This window comes from Bradysia coprophila, unplaced genomic scaffold (assembly GCF_014529535.1).
Source record: "Bradysia coprophila strain Holo2 unplaced genomic scaffold, BU_Bcop_v1 contig_732, whole genome shotgun sequence".
Lineage (NCBI taxonomy): Eukaryota > Metazoa > Arthropoda > Insecta > Diptera > Sciaridae > Bradysia > Bradysia coprophila.
Window position 1 is genome coordinate 1213587 of NW_023503972.1, and position 17682 is coordinate 1231268.

The following is a 17682-nucleotide window of genomic DNA, read 5'->3' on the forward strand; positions in this document are numbered from 1 at the left end:
TTCGGTTTTCTCGCTCTGATCATAACAGTCTATTGAAGCGCGACTTCAGTTCAGTTGAAATTTCGCACTGAAATGCAGTTAGAGTTACCGATAGCTGACATGCTTTTTTTTGCGATACTGTGAAAAAATGTCGATCGGCGTAACCTTGTATACAACCTTGTATTTATCAAACATTTTTCAGACATTTTTCACGAACTTCGCGCAAATCAAATCATGTTAAAAGAACGGAAAAAAAGAGAAAAAGGACCAATTATTCAACTGGTCTTAATAGGTGATATGTCAAAATTTGTATGTAAAAGTCCAGTTAACTAGGAACAAACCAGTTAATTTAACTGATCTCGATGGGACACACTATTTTTGACATTCTCCTTTAACACTCTATAGTGTGTTAAAGATATTAGAAATTTTGACCTATCACCCATTGGGATCAGGTATTTGGTTTTTTCCCTGTTGTATGTACATTTCGACATATCACCCATCGAGCTCAGTTAAATTAACTGGACTCTTTTAACACTGTATAGGATTGACAATTTTTTTGCATTTTCCATATGTCATATCACGCACAATTTCAATAGAAATGATAAATTGAACTCCGTATGTTTTTACGGATTTAAATCTTCTTCAGTGGTTTATCTACTTTGGATTATGACCTATGCTTCTAGGTCCCTAATCACTAATGCATCGAACCAACCACCGTCTGTATTGAGTTGCTTAAACATTTTATTTGTTTTCTTACAGATACCATCACCTAATACAGACGAAAACAAAATGAAATAAATCGGAGCACAGACATGATTCACCCAGCAAACTATTTCGATTTCAATCCCAACACCACCTGTCCAATATCATCATCAATTGAAAGATAAAAACTAAACAAAAAGCCGAACGAAAAGTTATCTGAGCAGAAACAGTTATCTTCATGCAATAAAAATGCCAACAAACTACACCTATGTAGGTGTCAACAATACCATCCAACGACTGGTTGTGGTTAGTCCATCCTGGTTATCGACAGGCCGGATACAGATTCCGTTATACACAACCATATTATTGCTGGCTGTGACTGGAAATGCATTGGTTATATTGACCCTTGTCCAGAACAGACGAATGCGAACGATTACCAATGTTTTCTTGTTAAATTTGGCTGTATCGGATATATTACTGGGTGTTTTGTGTATGCCGTTCACACTGATCGGAACATTGCTGAGGGATTTTGTTTTCGGTGAAATTATGTGCAAATTTTTGCCGTATCTACAAGGTAAGCATTTTGGTGTAGAATTGAATGGTCGAAATGATTTAAAGCTTTTATCGCCAATAAATTTGAGTTATGTCGTTGCCTTAATATGCAATGATAGAAAAAGGTTTCCCGTCCCGTACTTATTCATCGTGAATTATTGTGAGAAATTATTTTTGCAATTCTGTGACGGAAATCACTGGTATTGTCATTTCGATTTCAATATGATGATATTTTCTCGCACATGATGCCTGTGGTTTTGAGAAACATCTAGTTCGACAAAGCACCATAATATGCCACTTGTTAAATAAATAACTAATTTCCTAATTCTTCAGTGTTAAGCCAAAATACCGAATCACAATCGTAGCTCTGCCTTGAGTTAGGTTTCGCGAGCTTGAATGAGCTTTTATATAATCAACGAAAATATTCCAATTTTCTAATGTTAATCAAAAGTCAAAGCTTTTGAAAACTCTCCGAGACACACAAACAATACGATACGGTTTGTAGACCTCGACTCTGGCAGATGTTTGCATAGTGCAAATTAAAGGAAAATGATTTTTGGAAACTAAAGCTCAAATGCACATTAGGTTTTTTTAGTAGTGAACATATTTGAGATTTTTTAAAGTTTTAACAGCCATCGATGTTCCCACTTCCCAGTCAATAAAGTGTTTCCAGACTATGATGTTTTGGCACAAAATTTGAAAATTTCTTAGCGAATTCAAAATATCCGCCAAAGTATCATATACTGGGAATCACTAAATTGACTGGGAACATCGATAAACTCTGATTAATCTAAAATTGTGTTTTCCAATGTTGAACAAACTGTAATAGATTTTTAACTTTTGTTTGGTGCTGTCAACCGAGCAAAACAAATCTCAAAAGTGAAGGTTCGTGGGACCGTATAAAATTAATGAAAAATTTATTTAAAATAAGAATCAGGTTTAGAACAGGCATGAATAATATTTGACAGATGGTTCTAAACAACGCACTTCAAGCAAAAGTGGTACTCTAAATAGCGTACTGAAACTTGACAGTGCTCCATACAAAATCTTACACTGTAAAAAGAGTGGGGATAAAATTTCATACAAAAAGTACTCTATTTGGCAGCTGTCATAAATATCACTTTTGCTTGAAGTGCGTTGCTTTAACACATTCAAAATAATTGCGGCTTGTCAACTTTCGGCACCCTGGACTTTACTTAAATAGTCGTGGAATACCTCCAAATAAATTTCTAAAAATCTAGAATTCAGTTTTGGATTTTTAGAAATTTATTTGGAGGAATTACTCGACTATTTAAGTAAAGTCCAGGGTGCCGAAAGTTGGCAAGCCGCAATTAATTTCAATGTGTTAACATTTTATGTCAAACTTTCTCTAATTTTTGAGTATTTTTCACTCATATTTATTATTGAGCTGACCGTCAGTATAAAATCTTTCAACAAATAGATTGTGGTAGAATACTATTACATTTCGTCATAAAGTTACTAATGTCAATGCACTATTATTTTGTGAACCAACTTCACTGCTGTGACATTTCATGGATATTTTTTGCCACTTAACTAAATAGTAAACTTCTGTTGACGCCACAATTTTTTCATAGCAATGAAGTTGGCTGAGAAACAAATAGGACGCGAATATTAGTAATTTTATGATGAAATGTACTAGAAGTGTATTAGAATAACACAAAAATCTGTTACATTTAAGCTTTCGTTTCCAAACATGTTTTCACTAGAAGTACTAGAATGAAGTACTGACTTCAACGAGTTCTGCTTTAAATAGGACCCAATTCTAGAAAATCGGTTCAATGTGACAAATGGGTTGGCCAGAAGAGGCGCCACATTTTTTTCACAGTACTTTACATTTGTCATTCTTGAACAAATGTCACCATTTGAAGTTGGTTCACATGAAAATAAGCGCAGTGACATCGGTAATTTTATGACAGAATGTACTAAAATATGGGAAGACTCTATTACATTTCTTCTAAGTTTTTAAACATCATTCTTCTATTATCTGATTTATGTTTATCTGCAAAAGTGCGATCTGTACTTCGGTATGATCTTTCGTATTTGTCTTGCAAAACTTTTACAAAATAATTTTTTTTTGCACTACGGTTTTATGTAGTGTGTCTATGGGAAGATTCATTGCAACAACCAAATTTCTGGATTCATCACTGGAATTATTCATTTAACAAAACTTTTTATGCTCTTTACCGTTATTTCACTCAATTTTGACCAATATCTACCAATATTGGGAAAATATAACGATAGACCGTCCGTATAGTTATTAAATGTTTGAGATTTCGTGCGGGTCTCATGACAGCATCTTGCTTCGATCTCGACTAGTTTGCGGTTACTTTAAACTTAGAAGGATTTCTATAAGTTCAAGTTAAATCGGCTTACGATTGGTTTATTATACGGACATCGGATTCGTCCCACAATTCGACTAATAATACTTTATAGTAGCCGACTGACCTACATACGAAACAATGCGGAAGCGTATCTTATGGAAAATCCTTTACTGCTCCATATCCACTACGTGAAATAATACGTCGTCCATCGCTATTTATATTATAAATGTTTGCTAAGAACTCATATGTGTACATTAGAGCAACATGGCACAACTGTAGTACATGAAAACGCATTTAGATATGTGAGTGTGTTATTTATATTGGTATAACTTGTGGTGTGGAGCGAAATACGTTGCAAAGAAGGGTAATATTTCAAATTTGTAATATTATATAAGAGTTTGAAACATGATAAGAATGTCTCATTTTTACATTATTTTGGGAACTAGGTCAAAGCTGTACATAAATTGCAATTCGTAGATCGGATCTGTTGTATACAACAGTAATGGGTGCAATATACAGCATCAAATTTGTAAGGAACACTTATCAATTACACTGACGAAAATATTCGCTAGTCAATTTAGCGAATTTGATAGACGTACTACTGATGTCATCAAATGTTTTCTATGTTCTTTCTTACGTATAGGAAACCTCCGTTGGCTTGTAGAGTAGCCATAATTTTTTTTTCAATACTAAATTCCTTTATCTTTTGGTGAAAGAACTTCACTCTGGTGAATATCCAGGAAATGTCATAGCAGTGAAGTTGGTTCACAAAAAACTAGAGAGCTGACATTGGCAGTTTTATGGATGAAATGTCATAGAAATATAAAAAACCTTTTAAGATTAAAAAAGACTAGATGGTCTGGGGGATGAACTGACAGCTGTAATCGGTTCGCTTTTGATTGCTGTCGTTCACGCTCGTTGAATAAAAATGAAGAGTGAACGAAAGTGATCAAAAGCTGGCCGATTACAGCTGTCAGTTCATCATGAAACCAGACCATCTAGTCTTTTTTTGAACTTAACAGGTCTATTGAGGATAACCTCCTTGTGTTATCTAATTGATCTAGCGCAATCTGGAAGGCATAGCTATTAAAATATATCGCTCGCTGGGTTCAGATAAGTCGGAAATGTAAAAGAGTTATACAAAAATCTATTACATTCAAGCCTCAGTTTCCATATGCAGCATTTGCCTATAAAAGGTTTAACAGAATGAAAGAACTCCCTTGTGTTTGAGCGAATTTTTTCTTCCCCTCCTCAGACATGAGCATAAAACATCTTTGAATTCTTTTTTGTATAACATTAACTACACTCAGTGGCTTACAACCACAAAGGCGAAATTTAATTTCGAGATTCATGTGTTTCGTTTGTGAAACTCTACTTTGCATTTCTTCAATTTCTCGTCTCCGTTTTCTGTTATTTATTCAAATTTGTCATCCTCTTGTACTTACTTTGACGATAAAGCCTTTTACGTACTTCAATCGGTGTTACATTTCATAATATTATCCTTACGCAGGCTACAGGCAGACCAAACAAATTGTGGTGTTTTTGGACTTAACTCTCAGCACTGGCGATTTTTTGAAAGACAATTTATGTGTTAGAGCCGCCGCAAGTGTGCTATTAAGACCCAAAATGGAAAGTGTCATGCACGGCTAAATCGATTCCATTTTCAAATAGAAAAGCGTTGAAATTTACATTTAATTTATTTTTCAGCCACTCGTTCACTTAAAATTTGAATTTTAACTGTGACGTAAAGACGTATGCGAAGTTTCCAATTGCGACACGAGATTTTAGAATTTTCCATTCATAAAAGCTTGCACTGAATCTACGCTACAACACAAAATTCACCCTACATCGATAGTGTTTACATCACATTCTTGTTGCGCATAATTGCTTTATTGGCAATATTGATGAAATATCTGATTTATGAATGAAATTAAGGTTTGCCAGTTCCCATGACAGAAAAATTTGGCATTTGGTATTGTTGTGCGAATATTTTTCAGTACACTCATGGCGTCAATACACCTACAAGGTAGTCTACACCTATCTCTGTGCAAGGACCATTCGGTTGAATGGTTGAACGTTTTTTTGGTAAAAATGTATAAGCTCTCATTACAGTCCCATAACGTTGACATTTTATGACCTAAAGATAGACATATCGGGACATATCATATTAGTGAATTATATGAAAAATGAAATTTTATTAATTTAGCTCCGTCAAGCTGAAGATGTCAATAAAAGTTTTCTTTGGTAGTTTTAACAAAGCCATTTTAACCTCGAAACGGATTTAAATGAATTAAATTTTATTTATCTTATAAGTCGCTAATATGGTGCGTCCATTGTTGCATTTAACACTTCATTATAACACCGGTTTCACTGTGTATTACATTTTGAATGAGGTGACGTGCTTACTAGAAATACCACAAACATTATTGTCTTAGCCTGTGGATGTAGAAGACTACCTTAACTGCTAACAAACCATAAACGAAATGTACTACAGAGAAAGGTGGGTTTCGGCCAGAATGAACAACTAAACACGGATGTATAAAGAAAAAGTCGAGATAAGGTTTTTATTAGCGTAATTTTGTGGTAAAAGTTCATTGTAAATTACTTCCTCCACACCATCATTTACAATTTACGTGTAACGTATAACATAGCCCAAGCAGATCCGTAATTTGTTCCTCTAATTAAGAAATAAATTCTTTAAATAAAACCCGAAAGGCCCTTTCTTCATTGTACGAGTGTACACCATTATGTTGAAGGCAAAGTGTACAACGCTCGCCATAATTCCTTTTATGATGTATACCACCGTAAAAGGTGTTTGTTCGCAACTTCTTTTTTCTGTATATATATAATTGGTATATATAGTCTTAACGGGAGTGTTGTATTAAGTGAAACGCACTGCTTGACAATATTATATGGAATGAATCTTTATTCACTTAAGTAACATATTCATGGTTCTTATACTAAAGAGAGAGAACTTACTTCTCTCTTACTTAATATAGTAAGGGGCACTACACCATCCCTCTTCGGCTAGATTGGTGTAAGCCAATCGTATTATTATTTATTTCGTACATTATTTATTTCCTTTTGAAAGTTAAACTTTTCTTAGTCTTAAAACTAACCATTGCTTATAATTTATTAATTTTTGGGATTTGATTTCACTTTGTGAGATTGCGACTCTCACCGTCCCTTTTTTTTTAAAGAAATTTATGATAACATAATTTCAAACTGAATTGCAGATTGAAATAAAGATTAAATTGTAAATTAACCCTTAATCTTTAACCTTAATTTAAAAATAAAACTTCACAATAAAATCATAAAAATATTAAAATCATTCTTTTATTTTTGTGACGATTCATTCATATTTTCGGACTCTATCTTTATGCACAGTTTTCAAAAACTTGTCGCCATCTGTGATCGTAACATTTGATCCTTGGATATCCTTAACTATGAATGGACCGTCGTAGCGTTCCGAATGTTTATCATATGGCTCCTTAAACAACTTTACTTTATTATTTAACTCTAATTCTATCGGTTTGGCAGAACGGTCATAGTTCATTTTGTTCCTTAGTTTCATCTTGTCAATAAGATTTCTGGCGTCTACGTGTGCTCTTTGTAGTCTGCACTTCGCTTCCCTGCTAAAGTCATCGATATTATAGATTGGGTCAATTCGACCATCCATCCAATCGAATGGGAGCACTGGGCTCTTACAAAATATCAATTCATAGGGGGAGTATTTGAAATCATAAGACGCGTGATGGGAGATATTATAACAGAACGAGAAATATTTTGAATATTCTTCCCAGTTATCGAGCTGACCGGAAATGTAAGTTCTGACATACTCGTTAAACGTTCTGTGACTCCTCTCTGCTGTACCCACTGTCTGATGGTGATAAGCAGTGGATTTGCTGTGGGTCACATGGAAAAGGACCCATAGTCTTTCTAACACTGAATTCACATATTCCGTTCCCAGATCGGTGATGACCTGTTTCATCAGGCCGAAGATTAACACGAAATTATTGAAAATAGCTCTGGCTACCGTAAGAGCCTGTTTGTCCGGAATAGGAATGATTACCAAGTATTTGCTTAAATCGCAAATTAACGTAATCGCATAGCGATTTCCATTAAGGGAAGTAGGCAATGGGCCTATGGTATCTATCACTACTACATCAAAGGGGGCCTGGGGAGTATTTGTTAATACGAGGGCTTCTTTGTTCTTCACACTGACTTTCGTTAGTTTGCACTTCGTACAACTTTTGACAAAAGAGGCAACATCTCGCCTCATGCCTTTCCAGGCATAATAACTCCTTAAGTTTGCGTAGAGTTTCTTGTGACCTACATGTCCTCCAAAAATCGGATTGTCATGAAAGTACATTAAGAGTTCATTTTGTTTTGTCTTATCATTGATCAAAATCGGGCTTTTAATTAACACTATTCGTAGTTTATTCAATTTATTTTTGCAAATTTCTTTAAAAACGTTAATTGATACAAATTTGAACATAATATCGTTTAGCGACCACTGAATTTCGTTAAAATTTTTCTTTATCGCAATTTCTTGTAAACTATTAATTACTTTCTCGAGAATTGATAAATCATTGCGTATTTCTACCGGAACTTTCATACTGATCAGTTTCTTATAATTTTCGTATATATTGAGCTCTATTACCTCGTCTTTACTTCCTTCTGTACGCGTACACATTATTCGAGGTATCTTTTTATTTATATGCGCATTTAATTGTTCAATTACCGGTACGTAACTTATTTCTTGTGTTTTATTTAAATTTTCATTGGTCGTCATTTCATTTTCCTTTTTCAAATTTCTTGTTTTGGATCTTGTCATAACATATACTGTCTTTGTTTTTCCATATAAATCTAGTAAATCTTTAATATTTAATCGCGATAGGGCGTCGGCCACTACATTCTTAGCTCCACTAATGTGTTCTATTGTGAAATCGTAGCCTTCGAGGTCCAGCCTAATACGAATAAGTTTAGGAGACAAAGTCTTGTGCGTAAATAGATAAATAAGTGATTTATGATCTGTACGGACTCGGAACGGTACTCCGTACACATAAGGTCTAAATTGGGTCAAGGCAAAGTGAATGGCCAAACATTCTTGAATTGGAGTCGACTTCACTGCGTCTGCTTTAGACCATGACTTTGATGCATAATAAATTGGTAGATCATTGTCGTCATGTAGCTGACTCAGTACAGCCCCACAACCTGTTATTGAGGCGTCGACTGTGACTATGAAAGTCTTAGAAAAGTCTGGGTAAGCTAAAACTGGTGGTTTTGTCAAAATTTCCTTTAATGTATCGAAACTTTCTTGGCATTGTTCAGTCCATTCAAAGGTCACGTCTTTTTTAGTCAAATTGTTCAATGGTTTTGCTATAGTCGCAAAATGTGGGATGAAACGTCGATAATAATTTGCGAATGATACAAATCTGTGTGCAGCGTTTTTGTCTGTGGGAACTGGATAATTTTTAACTTTCTCGTGTTTCCTAGGGTCTGGCAATATGCCATCAGGAGTACACAAATGTCCTAAAAAGGTTACTTCGGGCTCGAAAAACTTGCATTTATGAGGATGTATTTTCAAATTTCTGTCTCGCAACACTTGGAATACTGCTTTGAGATTTTGTAAATGATGCTTCTCGCTTTTCCCTATCACGACTACATCATCAATATAGAGAAATGCCTGTTCTGGGGGATACCTGAAAAGGCAATTGTCATCATGCGAGTAAATGAATTCGGTGAAACGTTTAACCCGAAAGGCAAAACTTTCCATCTGTATGACCCAGTACTAGTACTAAAAGACGTTATGTCTCTGGAATTCTTTTCTAATGGCACCTGGTGGAATCCCTGGAACAAATCAATGACCGAAAAACATTTTGCGTTTCCCAAACTATCTAATATCTGATCCATTCTAGGCAGTGGAAACTTGTCTGCCACTAATTTTTTATTAACTTGGCGATAATCCAGACATAGTCTCCATCGTTCACGACCATTCAAAGGGGGTTTCGGGACTAAAATCAAAGGGCTATTATACTCGGATGCGCTTGGTTCTATTAAGTCATTTTTTAAAAATTCATTCACCTGAGCTTCTATTTCATTAATCTGGCTGTGCGGTGTACGGTAATTTTTTATATAAACCGGTGTGTCATCTTTTAACCTTAATTTTTGCTCATAAAAATTGTTTGTGGTCATCTTGTCAGTTTCTAATGCGAAAACGTCCGCATATTCTTCTATCAACGGGAAAAGCTGTTCTTTAGCGTAACTAGGAACTTTGTTTTCTAAAATTTTCAGTAAAGTTTCTGTCCTTTCTTTAGAAGAGATTTCCTTTTTCGTTGTGTAAACCTTATAATCTGACAACTTCTGAATTGGTAGACGGTCATTTTTCATTATTTGTACTTTATCCGTAGTATTGAGAATTCGGATCAACGGCTGAGCTGAGCTAATTATTGTGCGAGCTGTGAAGACTCCTGCACTAATTTCCCAAGAATCGACCCACTGGGGTTCTAACACTTCTTTTTTCAAATTGAATTGTCTAATTACCTCACTTCTCGCGGGTAAAACTATCGTATTTACTTCGGGACCTTCCCTTATTGGTACCGTAATCATTTGTTCGTTTAATGTAAATCTAAACGTCATATCTCCGTAATTTATATTGCATCTAAAATGTTTCATGAAGTCTTTACCTAGGATCCCATCTGACGGAATATTGAATTCATTTGGTACTACATGTACTGGAAAATTTACTCTAAAATCGTCATTACCCAACGTCGCATTCGTACAACCCAAAGTCGTTATGGGATCTTCCGTTATTCCTGTTATGTCAATCAAATTTTCTACATCTAATAGCGCTCTTGGGCGGACTGCGCAAATTTTTAAGAGAGTTATGTCCGCCTGCGTGTCAATTAGGAATGTGCATTGTTTATTTGAAATCGAACTACTCAAAACTATAAAATCTGAGTAGTTTGGGTTCATAGATAGAACCTTCCTTTGGACTATTGAGACTGATACGGCATCATTGCTGTTGTTTCCCCCAGCTGCTGGTATCGCTGAGGGGCTTCCTCGTTTCCCAAAGCCTCGACTATTCTAACTGAGTGATTCGGATAATTTTGATAATTCTGATAACTTCCGCGACCACGACCACGGCCACGATTCCAGGATCTTCCTCTACCATTATTACCTCGACCATTGCCGTTTTGATGGTAATTATTATTTCCACCATTCCATTTATTATAGTTTCCATAATTATTACCGTAATTACCGTAACCACCACGGCTTCTACCTTTTCCCCGTTTACCTCTAAACTGTGCCTTGTATGCTAACACTTGCTTTTCCTGCTTTTCGGTAGACGATTCTAAAATCAGTTTAGCAACTACTTCATCAGGATCATTGTATTGAGACGCTGATAATACGGCTTTAATCAGATCACTTCGAGCATTCGCCCGACACATGTCAATAGTTTCATCTACACACATTTCTCGTGCTTTGACCTTACCAACACCTTCCAACACTAAAGCTCTTTGGAGTGCTTCACTCAATTTCGTCGCTTCAAGGGCAAAGTCTTGAACCTTGAATCTGTCAAACTTCAAAGCCTGTAACCTACTCTTTACTACTTTAGACGTCTCAGGTTTAATGCCTACTTTAAGTCCATCAATTATTTCTTGAATAGTTTGTGGATCTTCAGGGACTGATTCCATAGCCTTATCTTCCAATTTAGTCATTAAATATGTTATCAAAAGGGTAACGTGCGTCGTACCTGCCATCTTCTCGAGAAGTTTGATAGAGTTTATGAAAGCTGTAAGGGCTAATGGGTCACCTGCATAATTCCTAGAGATAGTTTTTCCTGCCAAGGCAAGAAACTCTTCAGCTGATTGTACCATTTCTGAATCTGAGTCTGAATCACCTTTATCAAGTACTTTTGGGTCAATTTCTTTTACTCCGGGGGGTACTACAATGTGTACTTTCAAAGTTCCAAACAATTTGAGAAGACGATCTCTAATTTTTGTGTGAAATTCCGTACAATAAGTCAAATGGTCTTCTTGCAGATCGTGCGTTCTTATCAACTTTGTCGCAGCGTTATATACTTCAATAATGTCTTGTAAATGTTTATCGAAAGTTTCACGTTGAATTTTCCTTTTAATTGAAACACTCAGGCATTTATAAATTCTTTCAAATTCTATTCTGTGTTCGTCTAATTTAGTACTTAATTGTGTCCATGTAGTCATACTTTGCCAAATAAAAAATACTTATTCGTATCAACTTCACCAGATTTCCAACAATATAAACACATCAAATGAATCTATTCGTTCGGGCTTGACAATAAAACCAAATTAAAACCAATGACAAGACCATCAAGAAAAATAAAATTGAAAAATAAACAATTAAAAATTCCGTTAAATCAAATAAAGGCTTTGATTCAAACGTTTCCATTTCGTACCATTAAATACGCTTTGTTTGCTTTATCAATCACAATGTTGCAATTATTTTCAAAATTTATACATCCTGTCCCAAACTTAGTATCGTATTTCTTTCATAAAATAATACCAAATACCGATTGTAAGCGAAAAAAAAAATAATTCCAAAACTGCGCGTGTAAAGAATTTCAAAACTGCGCGTGTTAAATTCGCTGACATCAGAAAAAAATATTTTTTCTTTCTTTTTAATTAGAACAACTTTTCGTCGTATTTAATATTTCAACATCCTGTCGCAAAATAAACAATCGTTCTCATATAACATCGATTTTAAAACGTAAGCATAAAATATAATTTTCAATCGCGTGTCGTTACATATAAAAACTTCAAAATTTAAAACATTTTCTTATAAAAAAAAATCAAATTTTAATTTCCATAACTCATACCTGTTGCTATGTGTATCTGTTTACCCAGGGCCAAATTTTGTACGACCTTACGCGCCTGTGCGATCTATGATTTTCTGTGCCTTCGCTGTTGACTTAGCAATGTTCTCCTGTTTTCCACGGACCCCACGGACCAAATTTGTACGAATTTTCGTGCCTGTGCTCTTGGATGTCCATCAATTCCAGTAATGTTATTTGTTCATTTATTTTTCAAATCCCGTCAAATATTGTTCGTGGTTTATTTTTCTGTTTTTATATTCAATATTCAAATTTGGCGTACTTGTCTCTCACGCTTTACGATACACTTTTTATGTAACGTGTAAAATTTATAGATAAAGTGAATTGCCAATAGTACCACTATTATTAATAAACAAATGCCAGTGCTGGTTTTGTGTTCGGAAAATTCTTGAATTATATTGACACTATTAACATCAGTATTACTGTTAGTACCATCCGTTGTGGCGGTTTGCGGCTTTGAGTCAGATGTGCCCATAATTTATTCATTTAATGATTCACTTTATTAATAATTATTTACTTTGCAGTACAACGGTTTCACTAACCCGACCACTTATCGTTTTTTTTTTTTTTTTATATCACTGTCTCGGTCGCCATGTATATATATACATGGGGCACTACATTTCCTTTCATCGCAGAGAAGTTTAAGCACAAACCAACCACGTCAACAAATAAATATGGAAATAAAAAGGGCAATGGGAATTATACGAGAACAGAAAAGCTTTCATAAATTTCTTTTCGTTTGCTCAATTTTTTCAGTAAAATATTTAATGTCAGTAGAACTAAAACAGAGATATTTACACTCCTCCTCGACCAGACTTAACTAGAGTATCGCTACGTGCATCGCTGAAACATCAAAGGACCTGGAAAAGCATTCTGTCCAGAGCATCCAAACCTATAACGGCTAATCTTGAGACCAATCTTATTCGTAATGGGCCCTCCTAATTCACCTGCAGTGAGCACCATTTTTGGTTTGACTTTTTGGTTAGACTTTGTTTGCACAATGGTTCGATTGGGTTGATAAATAAACTAAATCTTACTCATACACAACGCTAAATTTGGAACATATTCTATCGCATAACTAGTTTCGTTTGGTTTCGGTCCAACCACAAATACAATTTAGTTTGACCTAGATCTGACTAAGAGGGAACGGTTACTGAAACACATTTATGGAACAAAACTCTTCCATAAGTTAAATGTTCTTGCAGGCTTCGGACATTATTCAAACTTTTAAATTGACTTTGCATATAATTAGACTTCAAGAAATGTAATTATTCTAGAACAAGCTTTGTATAATATACAAACCGGCTTAGTAACTTATAAGCATTAGCCCAATTCCCGTCACGCCGCCGTCAGCATTTAACGGGCTAGATAAATTTACCTCTATTGTAAAAATCATTTAATTTCACGACATAAATGCGCCAAAAATTGAAATATTTACCTGACAGTTGGACAAAATAACGCCGACGCAGCGTACTCCAATAAACATACACAAAAACAGAATTTAAATAAGAGGCCTCCACGACGTAGTTTTTATGTTGGTATATGCCACTGCGTTACTGACGTTCCATACAACTTATGAAGGCCTGAAAAAAAGCTTTCATATGACTTATATGCATGTGTAAACCCTTGCTTTGCTTTGTTCGCCTTGTAGTAGCTTTACCATAGGACTGGCCACGAGTAAGAAGCCTTGGTGATGAGTTGAAATTACATTTCAACTATGATTCGCTAAACTTTTTCGTGAGAAAACCATTTTCCAAGAACTGTGTTCTCGACTTAAATGTCAAAAACTAAGCGGTAAAAAGACTCCCTGCGGTACGTTTTTTTACGGCGTGAATTTATCGTAGCTCCGACAAAACTTTTTTGATCGGATAAACAATTAACTGACAATTGACGCCGTAAGTGCGGTCGAAATTCAAAATGCTTGTTTTTCATACAAGGAAGCGTTGAAATTTACTTTTCTGATCACTTTTTCATCGAATCGTTCACTTGAAATTCAAATTTTTGGCACACTTTCCGAGTGAATTGTTAAATTTAACAGTGCTGACAGGAATTGAGCTATTGGTTGTGGTGGCGTCTCTAATAATTAGGGCGAGTACACAACACAGTTCGTGAAAATTTGTTGAATGATCACTGAAAAATAGCATACGGGCCACTTGCTGAAAAATGTTTGGACTCGCCGCACTTTAAGCATGAGTGATGATAGTGGTCAGCTTCAGAAAGTACTCTATCTTAGATGAAAATGTTTTACATTTGTATGATACACTGTCCAGTTTCAGTACTCTATTTAGAGCACCACTCATGCTTGAAGTGCGTTGGTGGAATCCACGCGTTTAGTGGCATATGATACGTAACGCTACTTAAAAGAGCGGTCGAATCCGATATTTCGAATTTCTGTTTGGGAATTGACATTTAAACGTTGATGTCTCCGTTGTTTTTAGAGAATAAACCAATTTATGTTTTAATGTTACACAAATGCGGCGCTGTTGGTAATTATACTTCACCAAAGTTTTCCCTTACAGAATGATAAGAACCGGCAATTTACGTTCTGTCTATTAATTCTCTGTTCCTGTTACATTCCACATGTATACATCGCGATCCGTAAATACGTATGGTAACTTTGCAATCGTATGTGAAATGGTTGGCTCGTAAAATTGTCTTCCTCAGTACGGCTTAAACCTACATATTACGACAGCATATGCCTGAACATATTAAGGCAAACTCGAAAAAATTCATCACAAACACTTAAAAATCGAAAATTGGTTGCATAGAGATGAGAAACGCTATATCTACCTTTGGGCGTGAGCAGCAAAATTCGCAAACGGTATAACGGTATCACCACGTTCATCTATCTATGGCTATATTGTACGAACGTGATATATCATTAATGAAAAACGATAAAAAAATTCAATCAACTTTCTAGTGCCTCATTTTGGAATTCATCAATTTGTCACCCCATTCATTTTTCCTTTTTCGTAAGCATTCAACCCGAGAATCTAATTTAAATACATAAGAATGAAGTTACTCGTATGGTGTGTGTCAACAAATCTCATTCGAAATCAGGGCCGTAGCTAGACTCGATTTTCAGGGTGTGCTCAGCTCCGAGGAAAAAAAAACATTTACAAATTCATGGTATACCCTCCTGTTAAGTTATTCTTCGTCTAACATTATGGGTCTAACACAAACATCATGACTAATTAATAGGTTTGGATCTTTCGTTTCTGGATTTCAATTAAAGGTTTATAAATTCATCGACTGACAGATGGTATGTAAGATCGACTCTCTTTTTTTTGGACGATGTAATCCATGCTTCCACCACATACTTCGATCTTTTAAAAACGGCTTCAATTTTCTTCTTTCTTCTGCAAACCGTGCAACTCTTGACTCTTGACGTGGGCTTTTGCAACATTTTGTGTATGAAGCATGGACTTTTGTGCGGAGAATGTTACTTTTTTGTATGTATGAAGCTTAAAGCACTTTTGCGCGGAGGAGCAAATTGTTTTTTTTTGCGTATGAAGCAGATGGACTTTTGCGCGGAGAATGTTACTTTTTTGTGTGTATGAAGGATGGACTTTTGCGCGGAGGAGCGAATTGTTTTTTTTTTGCGTATGAAGCATGGACTTTTGCGCGGGGAAATGTTTCATTTTGTGAATATATATGAAGGATGGACTTTTGCGCGGAGAATGTAATATTGTATGCAAATAAAACTGATTTTCTTTCTTTTTTGAAATTATTATTTTTACTTGCACACAATATTACATTTCTCCGCGCAAAAGTCCATCGTCCATATAAATTGATGTAATTTATGTGCTGCTTAGAATGTGCAGTTTTCTTTGTCGTTATTTTACTTTTAAAGCTGAATTCAGACTTGTCCGTTTGGTTCATCCGTTTACTTGACAAAAGAGCACGTGTTATAAAAGGCCTATCATGTGTGCTATTGTTTAAAACCAATCTGTCAAGTAAACGTATGATCATTTTTTCGTAAATGAACAAAACGGAGGTACGCAAAGGGACGGCTCACACGCCGCAAACATCGAACACATGTATTACTCATTTACATAGGCTCTGCTGTAATCTACTATTATTATTATTATAATTTTTTAAACTCAAGTCGGCCCAGGGTGTGCTCAAGAGTTTCCAGGGTGTGCTCAGCACACCTTCACTCCTTAGTAGCTACGGCCCTGTTCGAAATTCCCTCACTTTCAGTGTATTCCTTATCATTCTTGTCGATATACACGTTCTATATGTCGGAGGCGCTGTATCTACTCAGTACAAACATTAGGCATGTTAAGTACGTTCTTAACATTTTTCCAAAATAATTTCCTTTTGCCGCTATTCCGTTTTGCGATGTTTGCTTTCCGTTTTCTATTTTAACTTTTCGGCATTCATAAATCAATTGGACATTTTTGCTCTTTTCAACATTACCAACCACCATTACTAATAGTTTTGTCTCCGGCGCCACATCTACTGATTGAACTGGTCAAATTTAGGCCCTTGGGGTCCTAGTCTCGTCATATGTACCTTACGTCGTACGAAATTATTTAAAGTTGGTTATACATTGAGAAGACGTACTAGATGAGCAAATTATTTCTCTCAGTGAAATTTGATGTTAAGTTTTAATGCGTCCCATGATGGTATTCTACTGCATGCTGTTCAGAGCAAAATAAAACACTTTTATGGCCCATTTCACATTAAAACGAATGAACACTAAAACATAAACAGGGGCCCGTTCAAAAATGAATTTTCTTTTTAACTCAGTTGAACTTTTCAATTATCTGACCTATAACTTGACGGATGTACCTTAACGACACACAGAGAAAGAACTAATTTCACTAATTTCTACCAAAAATTATAATTGATACATTTTCATGACCGTCATAACGATAGGGTTACACTCGAGAGCTGACAACGTGGCGCTGATTCTGATCGGCACCCAAATGTTACGACCAGACAAGTTTAAAAAATACCAATGCCATCTATCGAGTCTAACTGTAGCTACACATATCAAGGCGAAAGGAACCTAACCTATAATTCAAAATTTTCTTTTATTAGAGGCTGTCAAACTTGACAGAAAAACAAAAGACAAATTTGAATTAGGTATCTTTCGCGTCGCTACGTGTAGCATCAATTACTCTCTGGGGCTTCACATTTAGTTTGGTTGTCATTTGAGATCATCCCAACCATAATAAATCGTGAGGCAATAAGTGCAGCAAGTGGATGCACAAATGAATCAAA

General features: G+C 35.5%; 1 protein-coding gene across 1 annotated transcript in view; it reads left to right on the plus strand.

Annotated features, from left to right (window-relative positions):
* Positions 1 to 17682, plus strand: part of LOC119084098 (cholecystokinin receptor type A-like) — an 83338-nt gene that overhangs the window by 51938 nt on the left and 13718 nt on the right. The window contains exon 2 of the mRNA XM_037193949.1: positions 739 to 1255. Coding sequence (XP_037049844.1) covers positions 931 to 1255 — 325 coding nt within the window. The 5' untranslated portion in view covers positions 739 to 930. The remainder of the gene's footprint in view (positions 1 to 738; positions 1256 to 17682) is intronic.